Here is a 26880-nt window from a genome sequence, read left to right on the forward strand (position 1 = left end):
AAGAACATCTTGTTAATCTTTTCTGTCCTTCAGCTTGTTGTGCAGTACAGGACAATAAGAGGATAATCTAGTTCTGTGGATGAACTATAATGAACTGTGCAACTCAGAGTTGCACGAAACTAATTGGTATGGAGCTTAGTTTGTGAAAAACTTTATCCAACAGTGGAATATGTACTCCTACATATTTGAAAGATTGGGCTCAAGTTTAAATGCATATTCTTTGTTTATTGAAAACTGTAGTTCATATAAATATATCAGCTGGAAAGTATATACGAAGAAAGGAAAGATACAAACTGTGAGCAAGACCAGATGCAACAGTAACTAAGCAATAACAGGGATAGTCCTGAGTGAATGAGCCCAGCTCCAAGTTTTTAAAGATATTTTAGTTATCCTACTTGAAAAAAAAAATATGAAGCTAAGATTCATATCAAAAGGCAGCAGATCGTGTTACAGCTTTCATTTGGTAATGTATATTCCAAACACCACACTTAAGAGCCCAGTCATTATGTCTGAAGTCTTGAGACTGTGAATCCATTTCTTCAGCTTGCGTAGAGCAGCAGTAGCCTGGCACATATTGCATGTTTTTTTTTCATCAGTTTGATGTCCAAGTGCTTTTCAAGCAGCATTGTGTGGGTTATCCCTGTTTTACAAACTAGGAAGACAAAACTCAGAATGTTTAAGCAAGTTTTCCATAACCTCAAGAAAGAGATGTTGCCAAGCATGGAACAGAACAGTCACTCCTATACCTCATTCCCTAAGCCACACTTTCTGCAATTCATTTTAATATTCAATTCTGTGCACTGTAATACTGGTTTAATTCCATTACTTACTACTTTGAAGAGAAGTAACTAAGATGCAAGCATGCTCAAAGTGAGCTGAATCCAGCACACTTTGTATTACTGGTGTTTTAATTCTTTCTGTATCTTCTCTTCTTTAGACAGTTTAGCTATACAGCTAAAACCTCAGTTGGTGATACATGCAGATAAAAAATATGGTTGCTTTTCTTGCTGTTTTTATTATTAGCATATTTAGTAGTACTGAATGTCTCCATCTTTTAGTATTTTCATTAATTTTAAAACTTTTCTTCATTATTTTTATTATACAATCAACCCTTGCCTTAAATGTGGTAGAATCCAAACAAGACTTCTATGCCAAAGCCTTTTTCCAGCCACCCTAAAAAATAAAAGGATTCCAAAAAGGAAAAAAAAACCATGGTTTTTTTTTTTTTTAGTTACAGGATTACATGCACAGCTATTTAAGCAATGGCCATTTCTCTGTTTATTCTCTTAACTGTCCTTTTTTTTTCTCTTAATTCCTCAAATTATGAGAAATTGAGATTTTTTATTATTTGACCCCATACCAGATACAAAAATAAATACTACATCATCATCTATGAGCATGGTGGACTAGTATGCTCCTATCTTTTCATAAAACTTAGACAAATCTGCAATTGAGGTTAATTGTAGCACAACAGATTTTATGTATGAATTAGAAGCTATTTTTAACTGCCAAAGTTGTTCTAATGGGTTCTCTACAAACGTCTCTAGAAAGAGGCTGGCCTTTCTCATAATGAATATTAAGAGGTTCCTTTGTTTTAACTTTGACAAAGTCAACTGATGAATTTCAAATAAAACTAACATTCCCTGGAGGCCTGTGAGCTCTCCTTCCTACTAATAGACACCCTTTTTTGTGGGAGCCCTGTGATTCTAAGGTTACTACCTTAAGACAGGCTCTGATTTGGCCACTTGAAGTATGGTTGCTTAATATATATTTCATAATTGTTGAAGTTAATAGGCACTTGGAGAACAGGAGTTTGTTTCTAAGGAGCTGAGGATGGAGAACAAAGAAAGCATATTTACAGTAGGTGTTAGTATTTAGTTAATGAGATGGAGAACTGCGAACCCATGTGAACTTTTTTCTGAACTAGTATTGAAAAACACTGACTCAAATATTTGAGTACCTGCAACTAGAATGTATTTATATTGCATAGTAGTGTTTAGTATCTAAATATGTTAATATTTCTAGTTATATTTCTAGCAACTACAAGTAAGAGGCAGCATCTTGACTGATGCACTACTGAGAACAGACTATCCTGGGATACTTACTTTGTAGCACAGCAGAAATAGTCTTTGAATACTTGATTTCAGTATGGTATTACAAAAAACTTAGTCAAAAGCTTTGTTTTCCTTCATTTTGTGTTCCTACATAAAATTGAAATAGTTTTCATATTTATAAATAATAAATAACCAAGCAAACTTTAAAAAAACCCCAGCATTAAAATGGCCAGGTATTCTGTAACAATCCAGGACCTCTATTTTATCTGATTTTCTTTTTTCATGACCTATTCCATCTGTTAAAGGAATAAAAAAGTTTCACAACATGGTGCCTGATTTATGTGCTCTTCTATAGACGTGTGACCTGCACAGTGACAGACCCAACTGTTACTAAAGGTCCCATGACTGTATGACCCTTCAAGCTAAATTTACCACCAATGCCTTTTCCACTCATTGAAGTTAACGTTTTTGATTGCATAAGACTCTTACAAAAGGTCCTTTGCAAGTCACTAAGTGATATTTGAGAGATAAGTGCCAGAAAACGTGAAGAACAGAACACAGAGCAAGAAAAGTTATTAACATTCCTTCTGCTGTTGTGGATCACTTTATATGCAGATCACTAGCAAAAGCCTCCAGGGCAGTTAGGATCTTTCCTGGTGATATACAGCATAGTTGGTAATGCATTTTATTGTACTGTTATAAAATAAAGTGCAAAGGTTGTAGAGAGCCTTATACACATTCCAGTTTGATAATTTTTTGATCTTTTGACACATAATCTATTTATCATATTTTCCTTCTATTTGCCAAGTCTATATAAACTTTATGAATGCAATCTTCAGTGCTTGTTTTCATTATTAACCTAGATGCACTACTATCAAAAGTAATGTACTGCAACACTTGTAGCAACTGCAAAGGAATGGCTATTAAGCATGTAAACACTTGTTCAGCAATAAAGTTGTTCTTTCAGTTTAAAATCAATTCTAACACAGTTCAGAGCATTTTCAAAAATTTATAAATTAAACAATATAATCTCTATTTTTTTCACTGCATTTTTCCTCTTTTAATGCTGAAATTGCCAAATATATTAAGATAGGAATTAGCTCCCAAAGCTTTTATGATATTTTTTGGCTAGAAATTATAAATGCAATTTTTTTGATAATATGTGAACTATTAATGTAATTATTATATCAGGAAAAGGTATTTGCAGTAGACCAGAAAGGACGTCATGTTGTAGTTCCTCAACTATGGTATTTTTTCCTTCAGTGATTAATAACAATCACTATCTGTATATGTGTTTGACTTTAACAGTGAACAAGGAATTTCATTTTTATTTAACTTCCCCACAGTGTTCTGAATGTCTTTCAGACAGGGAATACTTTCTAGTTTGAAGTTAGACAATAGAACTTATTCAAAGTATCTAAGCAAGTGTTAGGAGAAAGAGAATGGGAAGAATTACATTTCTGGGTAAGGGTTTCAGTGGATTTGGAATAAAAAAAACTTTGTTCCTGTCTTTACTCCACAGAGACTAATTTATCTAGCATGTCTCTAAGCAGAATTCCCTGCAAACTCAGAAACATTACTGTAACTTACATTCATCCTTTCCTTTCATTTATTATCCATAAGTATTGTTTCCTTTTTCTTTTCTTTTTTTTCCCATTTTTTTAAATGTTATTGACCTTTAAACCTGTTGTTATCAAACTGCAAGAAAGAGATAGGGACTCTTTTCAGCTGCCTTCATTCTCATGTGACCTGAACGGAGAATAGGTTCGAAATAGACTAGTTCCTCCCAGGGCAATACAAGACAGAAGAGAAAAGCACTGTCATTTCCGAACAGCACAGTGCTAGAGTAAACTCAGCATGAAAAAGGAAGGAGTTGCAGCATGTTAGAATTCTTCCTCCACAGCCTGGATTTTTACACGAGACTGATTTGGAGTGTGTTAAAAAGAAGAGGATTTTAAAAAATACTTTGAAATGGAGTACTTTGAGAATGAGCTTTTTAAGGACAACTGACATCTGTGCTAGTATTACTGAAGGAATTTTTCGAAATGAGCATTGTTATGAAGCCAAGATCCCGATCTACCAGCTCCTTAAGGACTGCTGACACAATGTGGTAATGTGATTCGTTTGTTTCTTTCAGGCTCTCCTTCCTATTAGGACACAGAGATATGTCCCAAGAAAGTCACAGACTTTAATTTTGACTTGATAGATTTTGCATGGTTATTGAAGATGTTCAGCTGTTGAGTTTCACAATTATTGTTGTGTTTTATTGTAAAATACAGTGTATATAATTTTTAAAAAGAGAAGCCTTTACATACTTTTTGTGACACATTACATAGATTTTTCCCATTCAGCAGTAAGATTCAATCCTTACACTTGGAGATTCCTTCTAAAAATCTTCAGTAGACTTATTTCAGTAAGAGAAATCATAACAAAAAGCTTGCATTTCTGGAGGCTGGAGAGTAAAATGAAGTTATAGTTTGTGTGAGCTATTTTGGGATGCTTACACGTAGTTTTGCTGCACAAACAGACGCTGGTAGAGATGTGTCCTGGGAAGCAGCAGACTTTGTAGCAGCATATGTGAGACTGGGCTATGTTATGCTTCATGTGTTTCCCCTCCTCTCTGAGGCTTAGAGGAGTAGAAGTAGCCTGTGATATTGATCTGTATGATTTTCTTGCAGATTTTTTCAGTTAGCAATCAGCAAAGTTTTGTCTTTTGACAAAACTTTTGACTTCGACTTTTTTTCTTGTGAGAACTTTATGCTGCTTTTTAAAGCTTGATGGGCACTGACAGGACAGCTTTCTATAAAGTATGAGAAATAAATTCTCTTTACTCTCTTAATGTGCCCCACATTTTTTTCATCTCTCTGTGTCTTTAATAAAACCACCATCATTTTAATAAGCACATAATAAACTAATTGTTCAGAGCTATATTTTACAGGTATAAAATTATGTATTTTAAACTATAACTTTTTTATATATATAAATGGCTGATGTGCTACTGGGGGATAGAACAGTAAATAAATACAGTTCTTTGTGAGGAAATACATCCAGTTAATTGAACATTAGCCTAATAAAAACTTTATGTTTCAAATAGTTTTGACTCTGAGTTAAAGCCATGTCAGTATTACTGTTAAAGCAGTTAGTAATCTCTTCCAGTTATCTTTTACTGAAACCATTTTGTAGTAAAAGAAAATTAAACAAGTACACTACTCAAGCTAAAGAGTAGTCCTAGTTGTTCTCAGACACTGCTAAGGCAGAGTTTTGCTGAAATAAATGCAGTAAGTAGTGTCTCTATCTCTTTATTAAATTACAATACCATGTTGGTAAACTAAATATTGCTAAAGTGCTACACTCCGCAGGGTGCCTCCAAGGAAGTGAGCTAAAACATACATACCTTAGCTATTACGTACAACTGTGCAAATAAGTCAGTACCTCTGATTAAGTCTGCCTTTCTACTTTGTTTTTTTTGTTGTTATTGTTGACTGCCTCCATTAATTCTTTCAGGAAAAAGTAGTTTAAAAGAAAAAAAAAATCCTTGTAGCTGATGGTTGCAATCTAATTTGAGCACCAAATATTCTGTCTAAAATACCTGCCTTTTGTTGCTGTTGCCTTTAGTTATAATGCTAATCTGATATCTGAGAATACCTGTTCTGCTGGTTGTAAACTGGGAGTCCTCTGCTACCCTGCTGTTTGGGAACACTACCTGAGCTCAGAGGTAACTCTCAGGGAGATATTTGGAGGCTGCTGGAGAAGGTACATGCTGTTCTCTGGTGGTGTGGAGCAAGGGCAGGCAGACCCTGTCCCAAACAGGGGGAAAATGGAGTGCTGAGATCAGAGAGAGTGGGAGGGAGCTGCTGCCTGCCCACACCGACCTCAGCTCCTGGCCGCCTCCAGGGAGGTGGCAGATGAGGCCAGCCCACCCTACCCACATCACCCAACCAGCAGCCTTCAAGGTGGGCCTGAGCAAGACCAGTTTCCAAACCATCTGCTTGGCTTAATTTTGTGGGCCTTATTGCCTGAATCTGTGGGTTTGTACCTTCCTGCAGTTCTCTGGGGGAGAACAGCAACACTATAATCTTGCCACAATATGAATGCCTAGGGACAAATCAGATCAGGATTAAATCAGAAACACTGGTAGGTATTCAGGCCAGGAGACAGGAAGAGCTATGCCACGTAATTCTCTTTTCTGAATCTGTTAACATAGGGACCCCACTCTATGTAAGAGGAGCAGGAGTGCCTGGGAGGAAGGAGAAGTTGAGTCTCAAGAACACAGAGACTTGAGTGACAGGACTGTTTTAAAGTGTGGATACCTGTCTTAGAAGGGTTTGAGAAAAAATGATCCCAGGATTTCCTCTACCACTTCCCTTGTGAATATTAATTTCCATGAAAATCAGAAACCAGGCTCCAAACACAGAGACCACTAAGGGGACAGAAAAGATGTAAAGACAAGACAGAAAAACCTCTGCTCTTGGTTCCCTGTAATCACACTCACTCTCTGTCCAAAAGGCACAGCAAGTTCAGTGTAAAAGCATGTGTGTGGTAAAAGAATAATATTCTTTTCTGTATCAATATTACAAAGCATTCAAAGGGTATCTCCACTGATGATGTGCTGTGATGGGTACCCCAGCTGACTTTGAGCAGATGCAGATGAGCCCAGGCTGTACTGATGTCTTCCCTTTTAATGTGGCTTGGGTTGGAGATGGCTGATGTTTAGCATGATGGTAGGGTCTGTAGGCAAACCTTCTCTTTCCGATGTACCTTGGAAAATTTATCCTGATGTTATGGTGACTGAAGTAAAAGCAGATGGTTGGTATTTATACAAAATAAGAAAGGGACTTATATAAGGCTACTTGTTATGTTAATGCTGCTCAATTCTACCACTCACTGCCACTCATTCCTCAATTCAGGGTGTGATTGTGAAGTATGGTTTTATACCATAGATCTTCTGGAGAATAGTCTAGAAGGGATAAATGATTGTGCAGTCTTTTCAACTAAGACAATTGATGTGTCTTTTTATTCCAGAGAAGAAATAATAAGGAAGTAAGGAAATCACAGTAAGCTAAACTTTGGCTGAGACAGGAGTACAAGCATTTAAATGAGAATATGATTCCGTATTTTCTTGACTATTTGCCACTTAACAGTAAAGCAGTAGTGTTTCACAGAAAATGTCGTATTTCTGTTGATTTTTTCCTTTTGTAATGACAGAAAAGTCTGAACTTAGAAAAAAAAAAGGTATTTAGATTAAGTGAATTAAAATGTTAGAAGTTTAAATGAGGAAGTGATGGCAAATCAAGCAAGCAGCCTGGGTTGTTGCGCAGAACCTACTGGCTGGAAATGGTGCAGCTGATCAGATTTTAGAATTGCCTTTGCTTTTCATGATACATGTAACTAGCCAAAAGAGCTATAAGCCTCAGGAGTATTGTCAGATTTTTGCCACAATCCTTTCTGCATGATGCAACTAGAGATAGTTAACTGTTTACTTCATGAGTTGGAATCACTGGGTTTTATTTATTTTTTGTAATGTAGGCCAGTTTGGGCTTGTCTGGGTTTTGGAACTTTGGTGTTTGATTGATCTGAAGAGGGCACAGCCTGTCTAGTGACCCAGAAAGCAGAGGTCTTCAACAATTCAGTCTGTGGTGTTATGTAGAACAATGCATCTGTTCTTATTTAGCTCTAGAAGTGGGTGATATTGCTTGTCTGCAATATGATTAAGTTCAGTATATTGGAAATCACTGAAGGATGTTGTCAAATACGGATTTCTCAGTCTATGACGTATTTATAGATAAGTGGTACAAAACTGACCTCTTGTATGGACTTTCCAAGACCCTTAATATGTGGATCACAAGAGAGATACTAAATAAAAGTTTTATTGAATGGAGACAATAAAATACTTGTGGCTTGGCATCAGTGAATGGCGTTGTTTCTGGGCAGAAGAGCTAGAACAAAACAATGAGCTGACATTCAGGTAGCTGCACTGGTTTCCTGACTTAAAGATACCGTACAGTAGAACTCTGCAATAAGCATGACCCAATCTTTTGGTAGCCCTGTCTGACAGGAGGAAGCTGCGGCCACATCACACTGCTTGGGGACTGGCCATCCCAAAATCGTTCAGTTCCCTGGTTAATCCGTTGGTGCTAGCAAGCCTATTGCCAGTACAAAGATGAAGAATGTATTCAATAAATGATGCTGAATGAGTCATATGTGTATAGGTTATTATTGTTATATATTTAAAGTTAGCTGCAGACTTCCAGACTGGGAATCCCAGTGCTGGTGACATCAACACCAAAACCAGGTATTCCTTCAAGGAATCTTTGTCTACAGGGCAGAGAATGTAAACACAGGTGAATGTAACTGTGGACAATATTAACAACATTCATGTCACTTGGCTGCTAAAGGGTTAAGGTTTTTTATTTCTGTGTTGGGTGAATCTCTTTTCCTCTCCAGTATTATGACTGTTTTGTGAGGCACTGTTGATGATATTACTTGTCCCTTGTTTCCATATCTTATGAAACTGTATTAAAAAAGGAGGGTGGGGACTTCACATAATGTCCAATTGCAGTTTTAGTAGTTGAAGGTATTGAATAGAGTGCATTGGGAAAGTTCAATGCAATCTGCACACCATCCAAACTCATAGGCAGGGATTGTAGTACCAAGTATAACATGTAAAATTGTGGGATTTCTGAATGTTGAGGAAAGCCTGCAAGCTACAGATGAGTTTTCCTACATGAATTCTGTCTTTGATTGAATTCATAGGTGACTTCATTAAGAAAAATAGGCTTTTGTAAGCAGTATGGTCCTCAAATCATGGCAACCATAGAAATTCAAGGGGGTATATATGCTTTTATTTACTGTTCAGTGCTAATGGGAAAGTCTGCATAGTCAGCATGATGCCATTTTCCATAGTGTGATATGTTAAACAGTGCTATTTTTACAAAATGGAAGGAGAAAAAAAGTTTTTTCAATGAAGTAGTGGTGGGTTTTGAAAGGATCAAGTAGTCTATTTTCTAAAAGAATAAGACATGTTCTAATGGGCCTGGCCACTAGTCTTCCTAACCTAGTATCCTGTAATCACCTGCAGCAACAGGAATAGCTGAGTCCCTGTCCAGTTTCTGCAGTCCATTCCCATCATGTTGCCCAGCATTTACTGGTGTTGTATTAGGGATGTTACAGGGTTCACCTTGGCCTTCTGCTTCTCCGATCATCTATGTACCTGTTTGCCTATAGACTGCCTAATCTCTTTTCTGAATTTGCTGGTAAAGTCTCTTCCCCTACAGCCTTCTGACAATCTTTCTGCTTATGTAGGAAAGCCACTTTCTTTACTGAGCTTTAAAATTAGTTCTGCCATTATGGCATTTCATGAAAGAGTCTGCATTCACTTATCCAGCAGCTCCATGATTCTCTAAGTTCAGTTAAAGCCTCCTCAGCCTTTTCCTGTAGAAACTGAAAAGTTGTAGCCTTCTTGTATTTTCCTAAACAGGCTGCTGCCCCATCCCTTGATCATTTTAGTTCCCATTCATTGTATTTCCTCAAAAGAGGCCTGAGTGCAGGCATTACCCAAGATGTGAACACACCAAAGTTCTCACACAGTAGTAAAATTATATCTGCTTATTTTCTCAGCACCTTTGTTGATTATGTCCAGTATGTTGTGTAGATTTTTTGACTGCCATTTCAAGTTGAGATAGTGATTTAAAATAATTTTTACTGCTTTTTTTAGCCATTTCTTTTGGCATGTTCTCATCTCTGTATTTTTGTAGAGCAGAAGTATTAGACTTGCCAACATAAAGTCCAGTTACTTTAACATCAATGTGATAAGAACTGCTGTCTTGAAATAACAAATGTGGTGGTTTTTTAAACAAACAAATATTGCAAACTATGCCAAACAGAACAAATTGCAAAGTTTGACTCCAGCAAAGAAAGGCACTACCTTGGAGATACTTTCTTTCAAGTTGCATCCAGATAAACACATGTAATACTCTTTCACTCTTTCTCCACCACACGCAAACACACAATGTAGTCCTCTGCCTCTCACTTGAGTGCATTAACAATCCACTTTCAGTTTTCCTGAAAATATAATCTTGTCTTTACAGCACAGTTTTCACACTTTCTCCCTGAGCACATCTGTAAGTTATCAGCTTGTGGACAAAGCTCTGTTCAAACCTAATGACCATGAGGCCCAGTGAAGATGTGGCACTTCAGTGTCTGTCCCTAGTGTAAAAAAGGGAGAGGACAACAAGGTTCATGGGGAGCTCACTTGACAGCTCAACCTGAATGACCAAAAGACCATTTACAGCTGGTTCAAGTGGGGATAGAAGGTAGTTCCAACCCGGATCAATGCTGAGATACCATGATGGAAGCCTTCTCCCTTTTCTACCCTTCCATTACACCATGTCTGAAACAGTTGTTTGCATTTAGTTCCACAACAAGGGGTTATCTTACTTCCTACCTTGTATTCTGAGAAGCACAATTGCAGTGTAAGACGTAACAGGTGGGATTCAGCTCATCTAGATAGATTTTTATCATACCTGATCTAGTAACCTCATGCTCTTGGTGAGAAATACTTGCTGTCAGGATATGACGTCTGTGACATATTTTAGATGTCTGCGTCAGGAAGATACGTACTCTTGATGTCACTGATTTTATCAGTGCCACTCAACATAAGTAATGCATATAAATGAGATCTAACTTGTATGTGGACACCTACAGTGTGCATCTATAGCCAGATGAATTCTTTCTGAAGCAGCTTATGCTGAATACATACTTTAATATTTAGTAATTTTACTATTATCTTATAAGGGGAATTATCACATAAAATAAGAGAAATGCAGTATGGACTAGAGAGTATTAGAACACAACAGCAAGAATAAACCGACTACCTAGGCTAAATATTGTATTGAAAGAACCTTGCAGTCAAAGTGAGGCCAATTTGCAGCCATTAACTCACTAAACAGTTATGTCGTCATTCCAATGACAAAACAAATGATTCAGTCTCGTTACTGTGGTTCCCATCAGAATTCAGCTATGGTGGTTTCTAATTCAGACTAACATGCACTAGAGCATGTTTCTTAAGTCACATTACAAAACCAGAAGTACATTTCTGCACTCCTTTATTTGGTAGCATTGCTGTTACTGTTAAGATAGGGGCATTCGTGACTTAGATAGGTGCATAGTATGGTATTATATGGCCTTTTAAGTATTTTTTCTTTCATTAAAAATCATGAAATCTTTCCAGACTTATAATATATTAAAATACAGAACAGTTTCAAAGCTAAATGGCAGAAACAGATTTGTTCATTTGACGTCATTTTTGAGGATTTGAGAAGCACAGAGAGGAAAACATGACTTAAATTTGTTGCTTTTCTGTTTCATTTGATAGACTTATATCAGCATTTGGTGGTGGCTTTTTAAATGTGCTCAAATACTAACACACTAAAATCTCACACACTAATTCGAAAACAGTTTTCTCTATAGTTATTTGAGAAATACTTTTCCCCTTCTATGAAAGTGTTAAGCATAAAAAAAGGAAGAAGATTCCTTCAGGAACATTAGTAAGTCTTTTTATTTGTCAGACATCTCAAATCCAGTACAGATCAATTAAAAAAAATTCATTTTTGCAGTTTCATTGTGCTTTATTTAAGTTCAGTAATTTAAAATCACTATTCAAATAAAATATTTGAATAAAAATTCAAGTTAGACTAGAAAAAAAGGGATTTATTTTTATGAAAAAACCTTTCAGTAGTTTTGAAATTTATCCTTAAGTTTCTTTTAATAAGTGTAAATGTTTTGTGTGGGTTTGAAAAATGTCAGTTTTGGGGTAATTTTATTGGTTAGTTATCTAAATTTTGAAGAACTTACCATATGCAGTTATATAATATCCTACTAACAAATGTCTCTAAAGTGTGTACCCACAACATGTTTCAAAAAAAGGACACACATTCCATCAGTACAAGACAACACACGGCAAAGAGATGCATGTTGGTGCTTTCTGTAGTGCCCTGGGAGCTGGTGGGATGATGCTGTAACGAGGCAAGTAAACCCTCTGACACCGTGACAGGCTGCTTTTGGAACCCCAGTGACTAATTCCATGTGGTGGTGTACTACGTCTCAAAGCTGCTGCCAGCATCCACCCCCTCACACATCATGGCAGACAACAGCAAACACTTTTAGGAAATTCTTTCCAAGAGGTATATATTGAGAAATAAACAGCTAGTCACTATGAAAGCTCCTTGGTTGCCGCTGCCCTGAAGTGTCCCCTGCACAAGATCAGTTATATAAGATCATCTTCTTCTGAGAGCTTTATATTAATAATCATCTTTATTGTCTCAGACGTTTCCATATTTAGTAATTTTAAGCTTGTGAGCCATGCTTTCTTGTGATATGTTGTCTTTCCCTGACTTAACCTTAACATCTATTTTTCTCTTGTCCTAGCCCTATACATATGGCTATTATTGGGTTCAGACACTGTAACTAATTTACTTTTACTTCCCCCCATTTTCACATTTTCTGTCCTTCTTATTTGAATTTAAATCTCCCTTTCCAGCTGAGTTAGAAACAGCCTTCATGATTTGAATGCCATCAAAATTTACCTTTGCAAGATGGGAACAAAACAGTTCTTTTAACAGTTCTTTTACCTTCAGTTAATGACAAAAATATTGGTTTCAATTTTTGTCTTCAAAACTTCCAGATATAAAATAGGTGTTTTTATGTCTAAAACTGAGCAATTGTGTTACTGCAGCTTTCATCCTTCCTTGTTCAACATCTCCTATGCTCTTTGATGCCCATGTTGCTGTATCAGGAACACAGATATGTTCTATTCAGTTGAATCCTTTTAGTGTGTTTGCACTTTAGATGTGTGATGGCCATAAAGTTAGTCAAAAATTCTGCCGTGGAAATGTGCATATCTCCTTAAAATATATAATCCATTTTATACAGAATAACATAAAATTTCCTTGCTTGTATATGTGTATTTTCCAAGTGCGTCCAGTGAACTAAAAATTTTATTTACTTCTCACACTATATATCTTCATATATAGTGTGAGAAGCCACAGTGTGATAAAGCCTGCACTCCTTATGTTCTTTAAGACAAAATGAAGTGCATCGCATTTCCATAAGTGAACCGCTTGGTCTTACTAGTATTTAGTGTTGCTGCTTTCACTGCAAGCCATCCTAAGGGTGGTTTGAATTAAACTGTATGCATAAATACTTTTTTTTCTTTTCCTCATTCTAACTTTTGTTCCAGTCAAGTATTTTTCTTTCATAAAAATGTATCTTCCATTGTTTTCCCCCTTGGTATAGCTTGAGTAATTTTTTATACACTCAAGTCTAATAGTCACATGACATCCTCAGCTCTCACATCTAAAAATTAAAGATTTAATGCTTACAGAAAAGATTGCAAGTTTCACAAATTAAAAGGTGAGGAAAAGATCCATTGTTTTTAAACTCTCACCATTTTAAGACAATCCCTTCACCTTTACTTGCATAGTCAACAGGGGAATTCATTTAAGTCCAGAGGGCTGTTCAGAAAATCAGAAATGTCATCCTAACACAGACAGGTGCTCCCAGCTTTCCTGTGAGCTCTCTCCCCAGGGACTGCTGGGGAGCCTGGCCTCCAAGTTTAGCTGTCTGTGCAAACCTGTGCTATTAATTTTCCCTGTGTGATCTATAGAAAAACATTTTTCTTGTTTTGCCAAGTGATGTTTAGGACTTTTTTTTTTAAAAAGAGATTTTTTTGGTGTAGTTACTTCTTATTCTTGATTTTTATATATAGTTTCTTTGCATGATTTGCATAAAGATGGTGTGATAATGCTTTTATCAGCTGGTGTTGAAATGTACAAAGGAAAAAGGAAACACAGAGGAAGGACATTCAATAGAGTGAAATGCCATTTCACAGATGCTGGATAGATTTTGTCCAATTCCTGCGTGCAGTTTTTCATTATTTTTCATCTGTTATATCTGAAACTACATTAAAAAAGATATTGGCAGGTATAACCCCATTTTGTGGAGAGAAATATGATGAAGTAAAGATGAACATTTAAAAGTTCACAGGCCTGCTTACTAGCTTGCAGTAAGAGTGTGAGACTTCTATTTAACCTACCTCTGACAGACCCAATAAGGGTAAAATGGAACATGTTTTCCTATGACAAATGGAAAGGTCAGGTCATGAAAGAGCAGCAGTAACATCAGTACTTCAGCTGGTAGATGTTCTGGTTATACTCATCAGCAGATGTTTTTTAGTGGTAGAGGCCGTATTAGGTCCTTGTTGCATTCCTTGCATACTTATTTTGGCTACCAAAACACACTGTTACTCTGAGAAGCTCAGTAATGGCAAGGGGGAAAAATCCACCATATGTTCTTACAGGCTGCAAATGTTACTAAGGCCTTGAAGGGATCCCTTGCTGATGCTGGAGAATGAAGGCCTTTTTCCCACCCACTTTCATTGTATCACAAGTTTTCTTCAAAGCATTTTCAGTGATGAGAAAACAATTAAATACGTACAAACACTGTTCCATTTGAGCATGGCTTAAAAGTAGTTTGCAGTAGGCAGCTAGGTTGAAAGAAACATTTATGGAGATGTTGTTAATTCTTCCAAATGAGTTTCAGGTTTTCTTTATGTCTTCTTCAATTTTACATTACTTTAGTCTTAAAATAGTACTGAATTCTGAAATTGAAATATATAAACTATAATAATTTGATTTCCTACTATTCTTTTTGCCAGTCATTCAACCACCTGGACATCAAAAATTTAATGTAATACAGTTTGCAGTTTCAAATATACTCTTCTCAGTCCTGGTATCTTGTTTACTTGGGAACAACTGTTCATTTAAATGAAAAAAAAAAATTTACACTATAAATTAAGTAAATGCTTATTTATAGCAGCAGACAATAGGGTTTTTATAGCTTTTCATTCCTGGCTCATATTCTAGCTCTTGTTCCTTCCTTCTCTAAATTTCTTTACGTTTATTTACCCTTTAATACCCACTGTTTCACAATTTAATTTTTCAGAGATTCTGAAAAAGTCAAACCAGTCCTGATTGTGTTCTGTCAACAGAGCAGGGCTGAAAAGAGAATTGGGTGTGTCAGGAACTATTGTGATTTGTTTCTGTTCAGATTGAATAACAATGAATTTCCCTGACTTCTTTTCGCCTTTATTTTGCAGTATAAACCTCTGCATGAATAAGATAATGAGATAGTAGATGTGTGCCGTTCCTGTGATAAGGGAAAAACATTCTGCTCAAGTCACTCTGGCTTTTCCTCAGTTTATGCCATGGATAGTGAATGTTTTCGCTCTATCTTGATATACTTTCATAATGCTCAGATCTTTCCTTGCTCTTTAGAAAACAGACTTTTAAAATTTGAAATGTAATGTTTCCCTAGTCAGCAGCTCATGATACCCCAAAACCTGTACTGTAAGTATTCCAAAACCTCAAAAGTTTCAGTATTACTGCTCTATGTTCAGTGACCATTTCTACAGCTACTCCATTAGCTCTGGAAGACACTGTCCAAAGTGGTGACTAGATTGTTACTTTCTCCCTCTCTTTATTATATTTAAGGCCTGATTTGATAGTTTGTCTGCTGACAGTTCAAAATGCACTTCACAATAGAAAGAAATCTGTGATTTAGAACCCAAGGACAGTAAAACTGTGTACCAGGCTGTTACCACTGTTACCTGTTATTACAGGAAATCCTGGTGATAATATACTTTCATTTGTACCCACATATAGAGGAAATCTGTAAAAGAATCAAGGACAAATTGACACAGAGGGTGTGTGTGTGGGAAATTGCAATATTCAAGAGGAGATATACATAGCACAAGGGGTCTTTTAAAAGTTATAATATTTTTGAAAGGCATGAGAAGAGAATACATTGATCAAAGCCAATGGGACCCCTTGGTCTAAGCTTGCTGATGATCAGTGATAGGCCCTACCATTGCATAATTAATTACTTCTAAAAAGTTCAACCTATTCTGTGTCAGTTCTCAAACTGTTCAGATGCCCTTCATTTAATGAGCTGGAAAATGATTCTGGCTGGCTCAGTGATATTGAAGCTGTGCCCTTTCCAGCCTAGTCCGCAAAAGCTTATTTTTTGATTTATCCTCTGAGGAACACTGGCCAAGGTACTTTGTGTTTTGGTCTTTGTTTTAATGTCCCTTTTGACATTAGTCAAGACCTAATAGTCACCTCGGTGCCATCTTCTCTGAATACAATGCTGTTAAGGAGAGATGCATGCTTACCTAGGTTTCAGTACGACCAAAATGACTGTTTAGGTTTGATGCCACATAGAGTCCTGGACATTTGAGAAAACATATTAAGCGACTCAGTTGATATTGGCACAGGCACTGTTTTTATGCTTGGCAACACTATGATTAGTGACTTAATTGCTGACATATGTTTTCCATTCTTAAGGGTCAGAGACGTGAGCTGGGAAAACATTATGAACCACTCCTTGAACCCCTAGTGGTGGCATCAGCTTTCATAAAGTCAGCATTTGTGACAACTCAAATACCACAACTGCCTATTAAAAGGATTTTTTCTCTTACAACTGTGATCCTGGTATCAGTCAGTTTGTAGCTGATGTTCTTGCTGTTACAAACATGCCCAGAGAGCCCTTCCAAATGAATCTGAATTTCAGCTCTAGAGATCTGCATTTCCATAAAGCCATGGAATCTTAGAATGGTTTGTGTTGGAAGGCACCTTAAAGATCGTCTATCTCCAACCTCCCTGTCATGGACAGAGACACCTTCCCTCCACTAGGTCAGGTTACTGACAGCCCCATCCAGCACAATCCTGAAGACTTCCAGGGATGAGGTGAACATGCCGGGGTTTGGGCCTTACTCATATTTATCAGCAGTGCCACAATTTTTCTTTGATTCACAGATAGTAATTACATTTGCATTTTTGGCAAGCAAGATGTTCACAGCTGTGAAGCAATGTATATTTCTCCTTGGAATATCCATTCTTGAAAAAGGATGGAAATGAATAACTAGGAAATGACATTTTGTAAAGCCATCACAGCTTTTCATCTTGTCCAAACAGCTTTTCCACCACAGAAATACTTCCCTCCCCCACAGTTTCCCCCTATGTTAGTAAGATGACTGTATGACTTTTTTACTGATATTGTGCATTAACAACTTTCTTACAATTATTTATTTCAAAAGTAAAATACTGCTTTGCATTTATGCCATTAGTATCATTACATGGGTTTAGATGGATGTGAAGTATGAATTTTTCAGTTTCCAGTAGGTCTTCAGAATGTTTTGCTTCCTCAACTAAAACAGATTGATTTACTAACCAGTAGTTATGTTCTTATTGGTTCCTGGTACTAGAAATAGAAGTTCTGTATGATTCATTGTAACCAAAAGCAAAGCACTGTAGCTCTTTTAACATTCAGACAGGCTAGCTGCTCTAGCTGCTCGCTCTGCCTTCTCCATTTTTCTTTTTTTCTATTTGAGATATTGATCGTGGGAATATTTGGGCTTTTGCTTCAAAATAAGATATTATTTTAGTTTAAATACTCATTAACAATTGGAAATCCAGAATCAAAAATGAAGAAAGAGTTAGTTTTCAAGAACTTTCCAGCTGCTTTCAAAAATCCTCAGAAGAGACTACTAAAATAAAATAATAATAAAATTGTGATATTAACTGAAATTCCAGTTCAGTTGTTTTACCTGGAGAGAAAATCTAAGAGCTAGCAGCTTTTGGAATTTACTTTTGCTCACTAGCAGATCCCTTTTCTCCAATCTTTAATAAGAAGTATTGATAAACAGAATTTTGTTTGCTGCAGATATATATTTCCTAAAAGGGATGAGCGTGCAGAGTAAGGATCCTTTGTTGTTTCTTCTCCCTTCTCCAAGTCTGATCCATTCCCCCCTTGCCTGCTGCTCCTCTTTTTAAAGTGTGTGAATATGAGGATCTTCCCGTAGTAATCCAGGTGAATAGCGATTTTGAGAGCAGACTTCTGAACCCCTTTGACCTTGCTATCTCTCTGTGGCTCAGAACCATCATCTGATTTTGGAGTTACTTTCTAGTTCATTTGATGTTAAATTAGCCTCAGACATTGTATTCATTGAAGGAAAAGGACCCATTTCCTGAAATTTAGCTCTGCAGAACCAGGTCTTTTGCAATACTTTTTATTGCAGGTGCTTGGAAAATAAATTAAATCCAGCTTCCCATAAAGGATGGAATATAAAGACAATCACAAACATTACTGCATAATGTAATAGTTCTTGAAGATTTAAATGATACAGATATTTCCATGATGGTTTATTTCACTTTCTCAGGTACTAGGGAACCATATGAAGTTTAATATTTGAAATACAAGCAGAAATTCTCTGCCTCCCTCTTTACTTTAAATACTCCTTGAGGAATTTATTTTGTTTTAATCAAACATTTAGTTTCTCAAGCATGCTATCCCTGAAATTGTACAAACCCATGAATATTCTGAAAATTTATGCTTACTAAATTTCACTTCTATGTTGACACTGAAGTTCATTAGCAAAAACTCTTTATAACTCAATGCTACTTCAGTCATGCATTAGAGAAGTCAGATTAGTTTCTGTTCTCACTGCCTTAACTTTTAACAACCATAGAAAAATTTCGAAGAGGAAAATAGTACACAAACCTGCTATCTTTTTTAATAGCCTGTCTTTCTCATGGATAGGCAGATTCTCCTCTGTGGGCAAAAAGCCATGGCTGGGAGGGGTAAAAAAAGAATAGTATGGGAAGATATGTACTGACAAGGCTTCCTTAACACAAAACTGCAAGATTCCCAGGAGGAGATGCTTGCCCACGTGCTGTCCTGGCAGGGTTGTGTAGTAGAGTATGATAATATATTTGGCCACTGCCAGGTTTTTCTCCTTTACACCATAATAATGTTTCATCTGGTGCATTTATTGCCCATTTAGCTTTTTTTTTTTTTTAATTTATTTAGTCCTTTCTGTTATCGTTCTGAAAAAATAAACAAAACCAAAGAAGCAATCTAATTCTCTCTGAAAGAATTCATCGTTTTCTGTGTCTTATAGAGGTACAGCATGTTGGGGCAAAAATAAAACCACGTTTTATAAAAATCTAATCTGCTTCTCACCTGAAGTGAGAAAGATTTTCTCCTTTAATTTCTAAATATTTTTTATGAAATTTCTTAAAATAAATGTTTGATGAAGGGTGCTTGTTTGCTTTCTGGTGGTCTGTTTTGTTGTCCTTTTTTCCCCTGATATTTTTTTTATTCTCCATTATTCCCTTCTTTTACATGCAAATGTTACAGACATACCTGGTCTAATGTCTTCTTCCACTCCATTTTTATGGAGAGGATCTTAAAAAGCACATGTACCAAAACACGTAAATAAGAAAGTCTTCTATTCTTCCTATTTCTTCACACATCATCTATAAGGAAAAACAGTAAATTTTCTAAATGTCTCATTTTCTCACCAATATCTGCTTTTGATACATTCTTGAAAAGCAGTGTTTCTGTTACATCTTCTGCTCTTATTACTACTCCCAGTAATACTAGTTTTGGGTCATAGGAAGTTTTTTATTTGTTTTGTTTTGGTTGTTTTTAAGGATCAGAACTCTTGGCACTTTATAAACTTCCCATTTTGCAGGTAGGGAAGTGTAAGCACAGAAGGGGATAAAATGATTCAGTCAGGATGACTCATCCAGTGAGAAAACAGGTTTTTGTAGCCTCTTATCCTACTTTATTCCCACAAAAGAAACAAATGTAACAAAGGATTTCCTGGTAGCTTGTCCTTCCTTCAGCTGCCTGCCCACCGCCCCCCGCCCCCCGCTCAGGTTTCTCCTTGAGAACCAAAGACTGTCCATGAATTCTACACCAGAATCACCAGTTAGACACGGTGATGGATGGTGCATCTACAGCGATGCCAGCTGGGAGGGCACACCACCACCACTGTGTGTGGTCAGCATGGCAGTGCTTGGGTATGTAGGCTGAATTTTGCTGACAAGCACTGCTTGAAAAGTAGTTTTTATCTGGCAAAATTGTTGATTCTCCTGGGAACACTTCACAGGATGAAATAACAAAATGTCAGGGTAAAATAGTTGAAGACATTGTTCCAAAAGCAACAATGTTACAGTGACATTTTTTAATCTCTAAATAGGACTGATGAGAGATGGTGGACTTTCTCCTTGCTCTCTTGGATTGCACATTTTGTAATGTTTCCACAGTGATATAATCACCTCCTTGGTGCCAGCAATTATGGCATGTCCTATCCCAATTTTAGTAATGACATCAGGATCAAGAAAATGGACTTTTGGAATCAAGTTGCCCGACAACTTTTTTTGCACTAAGTCAAATGAATCATACACAATTTTTCCTGCTAACAGGAAAAGTCTTTATACAAAAGATGCCTTTATGCATTTGATTTTTCTTTTTCTACTTGTAAGAAGATGTCATGTTAATAATTTTGTCCTAAGAAACTCTATAGTTCAGTTGTTATGATTTGTCCAGACTTTGCAATGCTTTTTTTAGTTTAAACACGTATTCTTTTGGTGTTAGGGGGAGAGTTTATGGAAAGAATGAGAAAAGGCAGCACATTTTGCCCAATGGAGAATGGCAGCAGATGAGTTGTTACAGCAGGGAGGATGGTTGATGGATGAGAACAGCAGAAAGCAATCAGTCATCTTCCCTCCCGAAATTTTAGTGCAAATTGGAGCACAAAACATATTCTATGGAATTGGTTTGTGCTTACAGATAACTCTGTAACTGATGAGAAAATTATAGCTGGCCTTGATAGATCTATAGATATATATATTTCGGCATGGGGGGAGGCTGAGTTGTAAATTTTAATAGAATGGCTTGGTCTTGCTCTTGAGAAGAATTTCATGGAAGATTTTGGGTTGCAATACTCTGTGACTTTTGGCTTGCCAGGTCACTCACATTTATTAAAAAAGTATGTTTTTTTCAGCTTCTCTTTCAACTAATTACATAAAATCCGCTTCTAGGTTTGTTTAATACTGGAAAAATACATGCTTTGCTACAAGCAGTCTAAACTGGTATTTTTGTTACTGCATTCCTTCACAGAGAGAGACACTTTTCTTTGATGAGGCATGCTTGGCTTAGCACTGTGTGTGGCATCTGAAGACTGTAGCAACTAGTAACTAGTGTTAGAGGTTCTCCTCTCATTTCTAGTTAATTTTTAATAGTCCTTGAGCATTTTTAGACTTCTGTTTATTTAGGTATTTTACCAAATGATAGTTGTATAATATGTATAGCAACTTTACACCCCATAATATTTGCATTATTTTGTTAGCAGATAAAGCACTATATCTACAGCTCTATATGTTTTGCCTTGTCACTTTTCCTTTCAGAGTCCAACAGTCATGTGGACAATAGGAAGCATACGGTGACTGGTAGAAACATACAATATAGGGGCACAAGAGATTGTAGCAAGAACATGGTTATATTAAAGTAGTAGTTAATCAAAATGAGACTGTGAATGAAGTGTTCCAATGATCTTGAAGATGAGAAGAACATCAAGGAAATTATGCATGCATTATAAGCAAAATGGAATGTGTTTTTCTTTGTCTGTGTACTAACCACTAGAAGGTACACCTGCAACACCGCATTTGAACTCCGAGATTTCTGATGGCCTACCATTAGCAGTGGTTGGTAGTGCTACAGCAGGCTGAAATACAAAACTGGAGATAAACAATAGCAAATGCAAGAGTCTTCAGCATGTGCTCAAATGTTTCCATAATAACCTGATATCCATGTTATTATGATTGAAATGTCAAGCACAAAAACCAAGATTGCATTTGACTTAGGAGCTTTGGTTTAGTTCCATGCATAAATAATTTTATAATTTATCTGTATGGTCTTATATTGGTTTTACTCAAAACAAATGCAACTCAATTCATGAGATATTTGATATTTTATAATTTTCTTGCTTCTCATCATATGGTCAATAATATGCATTATTGACAATCTGCTGTTCATATGTGTTGTAAAAGCAGCTATAATGCTTTCATTGGCTTTTCTATGCTGCTCACCACTATGACAGCTTACTGCTTCTCACAGGTGATTAAGTTAATTTTCATATCATCCTTGTCATAGAAGGAATTGTTGTCATCCTCACTTAATAGATATCAAACCACAGAGATTAAAGTGAAAGAATTACCAAACTAGAACATACAAAACATGATGTGTAGGACTTTGGGATTTTGATCTCCTTGACATGGAGTGACTCTTGTATTCAGAGCACTGTTTCAATGAAAGGGTGAGAAAATGATGAGGGGCTGGGCTACAAGGGGTATGTAGCACTTCTACTTGCTTCTTCTTACTCTTTTTAATTGGCATTCACTTTTAGCACTCCTAGAGAGAGATTAGTGGATCTGATGAACCTTTGATCCACCCAGAAGCAGCTCAGATGTTCTGAGTTAATCTGTGTTTGTGAGTGTGGATACCCACAAGGCTTAAGCATGTGGATACCTCAAGAATGAAAAACACTTAACTAGTGACGTGTGATAAAGTTTGTGTAAGTGACTGGTTCATTATCAGGTGCTTTGCAGCTTGAGCAAATATTATTTGCAGTTCCTGATGATAAAATCACTCTTACTTCTCTGTAGCCCTTTGATTCAGTACCTACCTTCTGCAGTGAAAGACACAAATATCCCACCCACAGGGGCTTCTTCCACAGAGTCCTCTGAGGCTCTGAGCAAGACAGGAGATTTAAAAAAAATACTGCAGTAGCACTTCAGATTTTTTCAGTACTGCTGATACATGAGGCAACAGAATTAAGGTTGGCCTTTTTGAAATTTATGAAGATATTCACAGAATCAGTAAAAAGAAAAAAAGCATTTTGCAGACACTTAGCTAAACTCCGCTTTGTGCAGCAAAATGAGAGTCACTAGAATGTCTCACAAAACAGTTTCCACAATGTTACTTTAAACATGAAAAAATATTATTTTCTCTGCCACTTTCTATCAACAGTTGACTCACTTTCTCTCTTAAAAACTTGTACAGAAAATTGCAGCACCACTGGACAGAATTTAGTAATTTAGCAACAAGAAAACACAGACCCATAATGTGGAACATCAGGCAGCCCTCCTAGGTAATGCTATTAGGCATTGTAATAATATATTTAACATTAAAATAATGTCCTAAAAATCAGGAAAAACAAGACCCAAATGATTCATTATTGTAGATTATAATTTGCTTTGGACTAGTGACATGAATTATCTTTGACATTACATGTACTCAGTGAACGTGCTCAGGGTCTAACATAAGTATGAGTGCATACACACAAGATAATTCAGTCTCAGCACTCCTCCAAGGTTAGCTCCTGAACTAGTTTCCTTTTAAAGGTTGTTTTTTGGATGTGACAACGGACTTCCAGAGCCCAAATCACTATATACACCTCGATACATTTAGTAGAAGTCTAGGGAAGTGGAAGCAAAAAAAATCTAGCACATTTGGTAAACTAAATACAAAAAATACAGTATAAAATAAAAATAATTAAATATAAGAAATAGAAACTAAAAAAAAATCTAATAGCCAAAATTTAGAAAATTGAAATGAACTGAAGTGAAAAGGATGAAACAATTTTGCTAAACTGAAGTAGAAAAATTTTAGAACTCTGGTGGTCTTAGTACCTTGAGCTTCCAACCTTTATAAAATATATAGCTTGCTTTCAGTGATAATTGCTGTTAATATATCCCAACACAAATTCTTGTTGAAGTAGAATTCGTTTGTGATTTATTGCCAGCAATTACTTATTGCAATTAGAGGAATGTTAAAATGCTATGAGGAAAAAAATGTTTCCCATTAAACATAATTATGTGTCCTTTACCTAGAGCTTTCATTGTCATGGGCAATATCTAAAGAAACAACTGCAGTTGCTTATCCAGCTGCCTCCTGTCCATCCTCCTCTGAAGCTGGCCTTGATTTCATGTTGATATTTATGTGTGCATGTTGTACTGGTGAAACAAATAATTTTCTCTGTGCAAGGTCCCTATAGTTTGGAGTTTCTCTTTGGGCTTTTCTGTCCACAGCCCTTATCCATTTTCTGCATTGAACACTTTTTGAAGAAAGGGTTGCTTAAGGTCAGTTGTGCAAAGATTTAATAATTATGAGCTTAGTGATGCTGAGGATTGCAAGATCCACTTGTCATAATGGTCACCCCCTGGCTCACTGGATCTCTTTCTAAAAAGAACTTGGGCCTCTTAGAATGAGTCCAGAGGAGTCCACGAAGATGATCAGAGGTCTGGAGCACCTTTAGTGTGAGGACAGGCTGAAAGTGCTGTGCTTATTCAGCCTGCAAGAGAAGGGAGACTTAGAACACCAGGGAGAATTTAGAACACCTCCAGTACCTGAAGAGGGCCTGCAAGAGCACTGAAGAGAAACTTTTTGTGAGAGGATATAGTGACAAGAGGGAAGCTAATGGCTTTAAGCTGAAGAAGGGTAAGTTTAGACTAGATGTTAGAAAGAAATTCTTCATTGTGAGGGGGGTAAGGCACTGGAAAAGGTTGCCCAGAGAAATTGTGGATGTCCCATCCCTGGAAGTGTTCAAGACCAGGTTGGATGGATATTTAAGAAACCTGATCTGGTGGAACGTGTGTTCCTGCCCATGGCAGGTGGATTGAAACTGGATCATTTTTTGGTTCCTTCCAACCCAAACCAGTGTATTCTATCGTTCTATGCTGTATTTTCTGGAATGGGAGAGTAGCATGGTGTAACCATGAATGCTTAGTTCTGCCACCTTCTGTCTCAGGTACTATTTGCAGAAGATATTTTTCACTAAGCACAAAGTAAGTGTAACCATATCTTCTGTGACTTAGTGTTTATCACCATTGGGGTTATACATGATGATGTTTCAGAAAGATATGTTTGCTGGGAATGCATATTAGTGTGATCCCTGGGAATATTTATACCTATTTTATGGACTCTGTGTTTTCATCAGTACTGTAGGGTGTTGATTTAAATGTTATAGGTCTGAGAAACTACCTCTTTTCCTACAAAAAGTGCTTTACCACACTAGTAATTCATAAAGAATATATAAGCAATTTGATCACTTTTGGTAATGGAGTCCAACTGAATTTACAGAAAGAGGAGGCTGAGCTCTTTCAGTGTATTGAATTTTCCTTCTCTGGCACAAGTGTGGTTCTCAACCATGTTCATACATTTATTTCTTTATTAGTTTTTCCTGAAGGAAAGCTGTTATGCTAGTATCTTAGGAAAGCTGCATTTTAACAAGGATTAGTCAATATGCTTGGTGGATGGTTTGCATATTTTTATACATTGATAAATAAACATCTTGATATACTTTGAAATTTTATTGTACTACATTTAAAATAAGACATAATTAATGGCCCTATGCTATATGGTCACACTCAGTGCAAGTTGGTGTTGTATCTCAGCATCCAAATACTGCTCAAAAAGTAGTGATGCAGGAAAAGAAGTTGGTACAGTTGGATCAAAACTCACCCTGGAAAGAAAAACACTTTTTCTTGAATTTCCTAAAGAAATTAGGTAAAGTGATTTTTTTAAAAAGAGTTTGAAGGTAGTTCAGTATTTATGCCATCCAGAGGAACCTAAACAGGCTCAAGAAGTGGGTGCATGGGATCTCATGAAGTTTAGTAAGACAAAGTGGAAGGGTCTGGGCTTGTGTCAGGGTAACCCCTGATATCAACACAGACTGCAGGAGACGAACAGATCAACAGCAGCCCTGAGAGAAGGACTTGCGAGGCTGGACATGACCCAGCCATGGGCACTCACAGCCCAGAGAGCCAAACGTGTCCTGGGCTGCATCCAAAGCAGCGCGGCCAGCAGGGCCAGGGAGGGGATTCTGCCCCTCTGCTCTGCTCTGCTGGGACCCCACCTGCAGTGCTGCATCCAGCTCTGGAGTTCCAGCATGGGAAAGACATGGAATTGCTGGAGCAAGTGCAGAAGAGGCTCCAAAGATGATCAGAGGGATGGAGCCCCTCTCCTATTAGGAAACACTAAGAGAGTTAGGTTTGTACAGCCTGGAAAAGAGAAGGCTTTGAGGTGACCTAATTGCAGCTTGCAAGTACCCAAAGAGAATTTACAGGAGAGATGGAGAGATACATTCACAAAACCATGTAGTGACAAGACAAGGGAGAATGGCTTCAAACTGAAAGAGAGTAGGTTTAGATTAGATATAAGGAAAATATTCTTTACTGTGAGGGTGGTGAGGCACTGGAACAGATTGGCCAGGGAAGTTGTGGACACTCCATCCCTGGGGATCATAGAATCATAAACTCATAGAATTATGGTATGATTTAAGTGAATGGTGGCAGATAGACTGTAATCAGATAATGACAGTAACAGAGTGGAGAACCATCAGTTCAGCTGAGACTGCACTCTTAGAAATGCAGTTGGTGGGTACCTGCAGCAATGGCATACAGGGGTGGCAGGGACCAGCAGGCTTGTGCGGTACTTGGAGCACCCCAGGGCTTGCTGCCTAGTCTTTCTCATACCTGGATCAAGTGGTTCTGTGTTTCAAGATTCTTTTTCTTGGAGAATATTGTCCAAAATACTTCTAATTCTTCAAGATGTTCTGCAGATTTTCACATTCAGATCTCAAGCTGCTACTGATTTTAGCATTGGGGAGAAGAGTTAATGTCTTGGTGGCTTTTTCTGTTATCTAAAAGTGGGAATAATAGTCCCATTAGATTTATTAGATCAGAAGAACCATACAAAGTGACTTAAATCTAGTAGAAGCATGATTACCACATTTCTTGGAAACTGTTTTTCATTTCACGTCTCTTTTTTTTTTTGTTTGAATTGTTGTTATACTAAAATAAGACAACTATTTCAGCTTCAAAGAAACATGAAATGCATGTGATAGGATCTGGAATCTGGCATT

General features: G+C 36.9%; 1 protein-coding gene across 5 annotated transcripts in view; it reads left to right on the forward strand.

The window, feature by feature from the left end:
- PDE4D (phosphodiesterase 4D) overlaps positions 1-26880 on the forward strand; it is a 369025-nt gene that overhangs the window by 231930 nt on the left and 110215 nt on the right. The window contains exon 1 of one of the 5 annotated variants that reach the window (XM_039566802.1): positions 3872-4164. The exons of the other annotated variants lie outside the window; for them this stretch is intronic. Within the exon in view, the coding sequence (XP_039422736.1) occupies positions 4100-4164 (65 nt within the window). The 5' untranslated portion in view covers positions 3872-4099. Of the gene's footprint in view, positions 1-3871; positions 4165-26880 lie in introns of those variants that run through there. 5 annotated transcript variants of the gene reach the window in all.

This window comes from Corvus cornix, chromosome Z, assembly GCF_000738735.6.
Source record: "Corvus cornix cornix isolate S_Up_H32 chromosome Z, ASM73873v5, whole genome shotgun sequence".
NCBI classification, from domain to species: Eukaryota; Metazoa; Chordata; class Aves; order Passeriformes; family Corvidae; genus Corvus; species Corvus cornix.